This window comes from Hetaerina americana, unplaced genomic scaffold (assembly GCF_022747635.1).
Source record: "Hetaerina americana unplaced genomic scaffold, ioHetAmer1.1.p SCAF_8, whole genome shotgun sequence".
In the NCBI taxonomy this organism is placed as follows: domain Eukaryota; kingdom Metazoa; phylum Arthropoda; class Insecta; order Odonata; family Calopterygidae; genus Hetaerina; species Hetaerina americana.
The window spans coordinates 2,592,130-2,599,885 of record NW_027287427.1 but is presented as its reverse complement, the minus strand read 5'-3'; the positions used below and the strand labels follow the sequence as shown (position 1 = coordinate 2,599,885).

At 34.9% G+C, this 7,756-nt stretch overlaps 2 protein-coding genes across 3 annotated transcripts in view; one reads left to right on the top strand and one right to left on the bottom strand.

Moving 5' to 3' along the window:
- LOC139697563 (FHIP family protein GJ17503-like) overlaps nucleotides 1-3,002 on the bottom strand; it is a 23,505-nt gene extending 20,503 nt beyond the window's left edge. For both annotated transcript variants that reach the window (XM_071596320.1, XM_071596321.1), the window contains exons 1-5: nucleotides 2,830-3,002; nucleotides 2,453-2,623; nucleotides 1,921-2,360; nucleotides 1,692-1,842; nucleotides 1,121-1,366 (exon numbers count right to left, since the gene is read on the bottom strand). In XM_071596320.1, coding sequence (XP_071452421.1) covers nucleotides 1,121-1,366; nucleotides 1,692-1,842; nucleotides 1,921-2,360; nucleotides 2,453-2,599 — 984 coding nt within the window. In that variant the 5' untranslated portion in view covers nucleotides 2,600-2,623; nucleotides 2,830-3,002. The remainder of the gene's footprint in view (nucleotides 1-1,120; nucleotides 1,367-1,691; nucleotides 1,843-1,920; nucleotides 2,361-2,452; nucleotides 2,624-2,829) is intronic.
- A 94-nt stretch (nucleotides 3,003-3,096) lies between these two features.
- LOC139697741 (zinc finger matrin-type protein 2-like) lies at nucleotides 3,097-7,118 on the top strand. The gene is made up of 5 exons (XM_071596565.1): nucleotides 3,097-3,356; nucleotides 3,743-3,963; nucleotides 4,068-4,141; nucleotides 4,231-4,376; nucleotides 6,894-7,118. The coding sequence occupies exons 1-5, from the start codon at nucleotides 3,333-3,335 to the stop codon at nucleotides 7,032-7,034; spliced, it is 606 nt and encodes a 201-aa protein (XP_071452666.1). The 5' UTR covers nucleotides 3,097-3,332; the 3' UTR covers nucleotides 7,035-7,118.
- Nucleotides 7,119-7,756: the final 638 nt, after the last annotated feature.

Below are 7,756 nucleotides of genomic sequence, written 5' to 3'. Positions count from 1 at the left end.
TTGATTAACATGGAGAAGTACAGTTATAAGACGCCACATAGAATTTGGGCTGCAGTAGATGTGACTATTAGTTTGCCATTTCCAAGCTACAGGATTATGTTGGATTATTATTTCATTGTCAAACTGAAATTTAACAATTGTGACATTTCTGAGTTCTTGAGATGCATACAAATAATTCTTTTCCACCCCCATTTTTGGTTTGTCATTTTCTAACTTTTTCCTACCATGCAAATTTTTCTTACTTCACCCCACCAGTGGTAGTTTACACCTTGTGGAATACTTGAGCACTTGATTTCCAAGTATTAAGCACAAAATTAATAAGCTACAAGTTAATTACAAACATTTTACCAAACAAAACAAATCACTTGTTTCTTTGCATTCATGAATTAAGAATTAACAGCCATAAGGCAAACAATTCACACCAAAAAGTAGCACACTGCATGTTTTCTTATCATCTCCCACAAATTGTAAAGTTATTCAAACTAAAAATGCCAAGCAAATAATTAATGAATACCTAAATTGAACATGACTCATGGGACTCATTCAAATATAAACTGAACCAGTTAAAAAGACATCAAAGAAGTTGTTATCTCATTGAAGGAAGTTCTTTCATATTTTTTTGTGCCTATATTTTTAGAGTAATACTCAATTCCTTTGAAATTGATCCTAGAAATTTTCTACTCAAGTGTGCCATTTAGTCACAATTTCAAATAATCACAAAATACCACTTATGTTGCAAAATTATGATAAATATTACATTAAAATGTGCATATCAAATTGCAAATTGTGAGAGTTTATTTTCAAGACCTTCAATTTTTACATATTTAAACTTCTATTTCAAAACAACTTTAAGACTGCAATTAAACATGAATAATAATTGTTAGGTCCTTAATTTTTTCCAAAAAATTTAACATCAACCTCAAAGGAGTTCCCAGGGCACCAAAAGGTTTTAGTTTTATTATTAGTGAAATTATAAATCAATTAATGAGCATTGAGAAGCGAATAACGAAAACTGAGTGTTCTAGCTACATTAATTAAATTCTGAAATAATAATATTCATATGAGGTCATATTAGAAGGGAATATTGGCAAATAACCATTACAGGAATAGGGAAACATACCTGAAGAAGAGCTGGCCCCATAACTGGAACTAAGAAACCTTGATAGAGATACTTCAGGAGTTGAGCTTTGACCTTAGGGTGAGCAGCCTGCGCTATGGCATTACAAAATTCCAGGGAATTCATAAACATATTCAATTCATCCAACTCATTGACGTCGTCGGTGGTGAGCCTATGCCAATCATCCACTTCAATATTCAGCTTTCTTGGAAGACGTGAGTACAGACCACAAAGTCCTGTAGCCAAAAACTGGGAAAGAAAATTAGAAGAATATTAAAATATTCTCGGTGACAAATATTCATGTAACAGGGAACAGAAAGATGCTGGGGGAGAACATAAAACTTGCCTTGTTTTTTTAACCATATTTTAATTTAAAAAGCTTGGTTTGAAAAGGTTAAAATTGGTTATGCAAACCTTGTCTTTACACATTTAATTTACAGAAACCTTTAATATACTCTCACTACCTCAGTACCATTTTAAAATTCATATTAATCAAACCCAATAGAATATTTAAAAGGTTGGGATTTGGGTTATTTTAATTGGCTATGGTGTAAAATATGGGATTGCAATATACCTGGCAGATGTTGGAGCTTTCTGCAATATACAATCCCACATCTTCATTCTTCTGGGAAACTGACATGCATAGCAATAATGCATCTCTGGCTTGCTGCCCAATCGCACCTTCTTGATGAATGAATGGTATAAGGAGCGAAAAAATAAGGAACCTGGAAACAAAAAATTGAGAATCCTTTGGAAAGTGATGCAACTTGAAAAGACAACTACATAGAAAAAACCGCACTTACTTGGCTGGGTATTTCTCTGTGGCTGGAGTAAAGAAAATGCCTAGCAGTTCTATATTCTGCATTAAGGAGACACATAATTGATTTAGCAATATCACAAGCCTCTTTTCTAGCTCAGGCGGATAGCAATCGTTGCAACTGTCGAGAAGTTTGAGCAAAGGACGAGCAACTGCTTCGCGGCCAATCAGTTCATGCCCAGAATTACTAATGAGCATTTCAAAAAATTTTAACTGCTCTTGTTTCATAGCATTCATGTACTTCCCTGTACTTAGACTCCACAAAAAAAGTTTATCAAGTATGTTTTCTGTTAAAAGGTATTCCAAGCGAGATGGAGCATTGCTAGGTCCGGAAGATTTCAGCTCTAACAAAAGGATCGTTTCCATCTGATCAATGTGATTAACAACACTAAGTACATCATCTTGATTTGGATAATATTTGGGTGGCTGAAAGAGATATTATTAATCACACAAAACCAATAAAAGGGCTAGGTTACATGAATTAGACTGATATTATTTTCTGCAAATGTATGACGTACCTGTGTCTTCTTTATTATGTCGTAAATTTGCTGCCAATGTCTCCCAAAACTGGCGTAACAAGCAAATGGGTCACAATCTTTCGGGGGCGAATGCGTTGAGCGCTTACCCAAACTGGCCCTTAATGGGCTGTTCCGTATCCAGCTCATCTTTGAGCATTATTAACATGAAATCTGCAGCAAAGAAGGCATACGCTACAACTTCAAAAGTTAACATCAACTATTAATATGAGACTAAATGAATCCACATTGCATTACAGCATGACCTTACAGAAACTCTCAACCAAGAGTAGCTAATACTACTAGGGACGTTCGCTGATGGTATTAATAAAATACTTGACAGCTGATAATTTCTTGAAACTATTTCGAGGGCGTCTTACCTTAGCTTAATAGGTTAACTCCTCACCTCAGAATACGTTTTGAGTACCGTGATTCCTGACATGGAGGAAAAATTAATGTGCGAAAACATCAGATTAATTATTGCCAAAGTGTTTAGTATAACCAATACATTATATACAGCGAATACAAATATCTCATTGCAATTTAGAATACGTTGATATGCTATTACGGACAAGAACGAAGAGGAAAACCAGGGAAAAAACAAAAGAAATGGGAAAATTGAATAACTACATCCGCCTGAAGTTTTAATGGCTATTGTTTGTATATGTGAGGATACCGTATAGTTTTTCTACCGATAATTGTTGTATTCAGTTAATTAGCCTTCAAGCAATTTTATAGATAAATCACCGATGTAATTCGTCACATGAGCATATTTGCACCTTAAATATATTCAACTAAATAAATAAGCCCGTACTCTTTAGTGAATAGAATATAGTGTATTTAGTACAGAATTAACGCGTAACCGCCAATATTTAATATTGAGATGGCTGGAAGAGCGGGGACATCGGTAGGTGGCTTATGTTTTACCTTATCGTGGAGAAGTTGTCCTTACTTAAGTGAAATGTATTTGTTTTCTGAAAATTTGAGTATACCTAGTGTCAAGCTCGAAATTCTAATCCATGGAGCGGATGGTACTGGCAAAAGTTTGAACGAAAGGTTGCATCAAAGGGGAAAATATTAGTGATATCATTTCTACCATTTACAATAATATATTACCCGCTGACATTTCCCCTAATTGTAGCTCGTGAAAGTGCAATATAAGACCTTTCTACAAGTACTTCATTAACTCGTCCTCGGGCTGAACTTGAAATTTTGGAGATGTTTTCTCTAAGTTGTGTACAAAGTCAATTAATGACCTTCCCCAGTCTTATTTGTTTTATTTTCACTTTTAAGAGACCAGAAGATCACAGAAGAAAATGGGATAGAGACGAGTATGAGCGCCTGGCAGCAGAAAGGATTCAAGAAGAACTTGACGCTCAGGAAAAAGCGAAACAAAAATTACCTCCAATTAAAAGAGATCTATTGCGCCAAAGAGACTACAGGGTAGATTTAGAGTCAAAACTTGGGAAGAGTGTAGTCATAACCAAGAACACACCAGCGTCACAGACAGGAGGGTATGTGGGCGGTTGTTTGAGCATTTGTTCCTTGTTTCTATATTGAAGTAAACATTTACTCGTTGTTCCTATATGCAATTGAACATTTATTCCATCCTTCAAAGGTATTACTGCAATGTATGTGACTGTGTTGTCAAGGACTCCATAAATTTTCTTGACCACATCAATGGAAAAAAACGTATGTTGTGCGCTTAGCAGTTGAATGAATTAATTATTTAGTATCATTTACATCATTGAATCAAACCCTGAAATTCCTTTTCTTAATAGATCAGAGAAATTTGGGAATGTCCATGCGGGTGGAAAGATCATCTTTAGATCAGGTAAAAAAGAGATTTGATGTAAACAAGAAGAAGTTGGAAGAAAAGAAGAAAGAATACGACATCGAGCAAAGAATGAAAGAATTAAGAGAGGAGGTGAGTAAATGTTTTAACCATCTCCCTGTTTTGAATCAGGTCTGTAATGGTTACTTCACACTTTATATGGTCAAGCAATGACGATTAACTCTGCAATGTGTGAAGTTATTTCCTGAGTGATTATGTGAGAAATATCTGCATTTAAGCCCGATAAATTCGAAGCTGTAAAACATGAAAGAGAATGGTGCTATGGTTGGAAATAATTCCAATTATTCCTGGAAACAAGAAATATGGACAGATGTTGAGAAATGTGCCACTAACACATATTAGGTTGTTAACTTCGCTTAGATAAGTTTATGGTGCTGAACCTTACATGCATCAGAAAATTCTGAACACATTCCATCACCTCACATTTTACCTTTCAATAAACCAGTATCTTTTCAAAAATCTGATATATGGCAGTACCTGGATACTTTCTTAGTTGAAAAGATGGCAAATTGTAATTAGATTTAGGGTAACAGTATGAATACCAACCTGTTTTTACCTAGATGCTTAGGTTTTCTTGTTGAAATGTCTGGGTGACATATCTTGAGGCCCGGATTTTTGCTACACATGGCATTTTGTTCTTATAAAACTCAACAAAGACATGCAACATCTCTTTTGGGGATAGAAAGAGGGTTGGCCAATTTAAACGTTTGAATAACCCTAATGTAATTAAAGGAAATGCATGTCCACGGCAAAGGTGAAAAAATGCCCCTTACTTGCTTCTGGTTAGGGTGGATTTGGAACTAAGTCATGGTATGCAGATTGGGGATAAATATTACTGTGGCTAATGAAGGGACTTAAGTCCTTACACGGAAACCGACAAGAATAAGGAAGCAGTTCTATGTAAGACCTCTCTGGATATATGACAGATTTTTTAGTACAATCCTGAAAAAAAATTATTTGCATGATTAATTGCACTGCTTTCACTGGAGAAAATTTCAATGCAATGCTTGGTAAACTCAAATGAAATCTGAGCAGTTGCCAACCATTGCGTATACCACAACGCATGTGTACCACATCAAGCCAAGTTGCGGCCACTAATCCAATTATTGCTGAAGTTCATCTTCATTTTAAATCATGTTTTATTTTATCATAGGCTGAAATTTAATACGTCATCTTTTTGTTTTATTTTCTCCAAAAATGTTATTTTTCATGTTTTCTATAAATTGATCCATCAGAACCAATGACCAGATTCACAATACAGCAAAGTCTCAGATGTTCGGTAAAATGATGAACAACATCCTTGATTTGATTGAACCATTGGATAGAACGAGTAATTAAATGTTTACAATTTCAAGTATTGATAATACTTGTCAACATTCAAATGCCTGTATTTTATTTATTCAGTTTTCCCATTCCCCATCAGTCACTCAGCCCAAATCTCTCTCGTTTAACTCCTGGACCCTGACGTGACATTTCATGTCAAATTGACTAAGGAAAGGTTTCAAATTTTATCCTCGCCAATCTAAAAACTCTGGATTCATACAGTATCTGCATGGAAAGTGATTCCTATTTTTTTTCTTATGTTATTTTTTAACTGCAGCTGTCAAAAATGACAGGTGGAATAATATTTATTTGCTTTTGAAAAGGGAAAAGGTTGCATGATTACAGTTTCTGTGAGCCTCCTGATAGTGCCACAATGCAAACTGGAGTCAAAACTGGAACAATGGTACTCAATCAAGTTCTGTAAAAAACTCAACAGATATCTTGCCGACACCAAATGATTCAGCAAACCTACAGGGACTCTGATTTTGATGTATTCTCAAGTTTCAAGGTGGTTGAAGTGGTTCAAGAGGGGCAGTGAGAAGAGGTGGATGATGAATCCTACTCTGGATGGCGTTAAACCAGCAAAAGTGATGAAAATGTGTCTCGTATTGATGATCTTTTGAATACTAAGCGTGAAGTGAGTGTGCAGAAATGAGATGCCTGCATCTTACTCTCACTCTGGCTGAATACTTACTCACTGACTGTTTCTAAGTGTTGGAGCATGTTGAGCAACTTGGATTTTGTGCCATTGCCATACTCCATACTTGCCAAACACTCTTTCATTACTCTCTGCTTATTAACATGCATTGTTGGGGAAGAATGAATTACTGACTTTTGTGGTTTTTAAAACAATTTTTTGTGGGTAGTGCTAATTGTTGATTATAAAACACATGTTATCGATAAAATTCTGTTTTTTTTTATTATTATTCCATCCGGAAACTTTTACAGTTTTTTGACCAAGGCTCAATAAACAAAATGCTTTTCAAATTGTTGAAATACTACTTAGAATTTTTCCGAATGCAATATTTTGATAACTTTGTAAATGTAAATTCATATAATCCTATCTTGTTAGAAACTAAATGAAAGCTCACGTTCAACTTTGGCCAGCTCTGAAACTCAATCCTAATCTAAGGGTCCAAATTTAAAGTAATCAAATACTATTAGTCGTGCATATTTAATGGCACACTGGTGCCATTAAATATGCACGACTAACTTAGAGCAAAAGTCCATCTTTATAACTCAATAAATGTTTATGCTCACATTTAGGAGGAAAAGCTGAAAGAGTACCGTAAAGAAAAGAGGAAAGAGAAGAAACGTAAATTGGATGAGGTGGATGGAGGAGCTGATCAAGATCCAGAGCTTTCTGCTATTATGGGATTTTCAGGCTTTGGGTCATCCAAAAAATAGATTTAATAAAAATAGAAAGTGTAATTATTTGAGGAGCGATAACAAGGTGTCATTTTTGTTTTATTTTTAATAAATGTAATTACAAATGTAAAATGTGGCTCTGTTTCTAATTACTCACAGTATAAGAAGTGGCAATGACTTTTTGTGCATAGGATTAATACCTTCCATCAACTACCAGAATCTGCCATTGCAGTGGATGATATTTATTCCTTAATCATTGCGCCATCGCCTTCTTCATGATGGTCCAACAATGACCTATAAGTAATTTTTAAATGATTTTCTCAGCACAGTGCACTGATATGTCTACAAAATTTATTTTATTTCCGTGCACTAAGTCCATACCTTAAGGTGCGCCTAACAGGTTGATCGGTATATTCATCAAATAAATTAGCCAAAAAATATCCATCCATACTACCACTACTTGCAGTATTTACCTGAGGAAAATTGAAGGAAAAATGCGATTGTTATTCAAATGTAAAATGACTTTGTTAATCCTTAAATAAGGTTAAATTAGCTAAAATCTTACTGGACTTCTCGTCTCTTCTGCAGTTGTGACATTTATCTTTCTTGGGGATAATTGAGCACTTTGTTGTGGGAGTAAAGAAGGTGATAATGTATAACTGGAATTGCTTGTAAAATGCTGTATGGTAGCATTTTGAGGTGAAAAGTTGCCTCTAATCTCTCCAAAATCATCAGTCGTTGAATAATTGGAATTCCTTGCT

Coding starts and splice junctions, on each gene's coding strand:
- LOC139697741 (XM_071596565.1), top strand. CDS start 3,333: ATGGCTGGAAGAGCGGGGACATCG. Junction 3,357..3,742: donor CTGGAAGAGCGGGGACATCG/GTAGGTGGCTTA, acceptor TTCACTTTTAAG/AGACCAGAAGATCACAGAAG. Junction 4,377..6,893: donor TGAAAGAATTAAGAGAGGAG/GTGAGTAAATGT, acceptor GCTCACATTTAG/GAGGAAAAGCTGAAAGAGTA.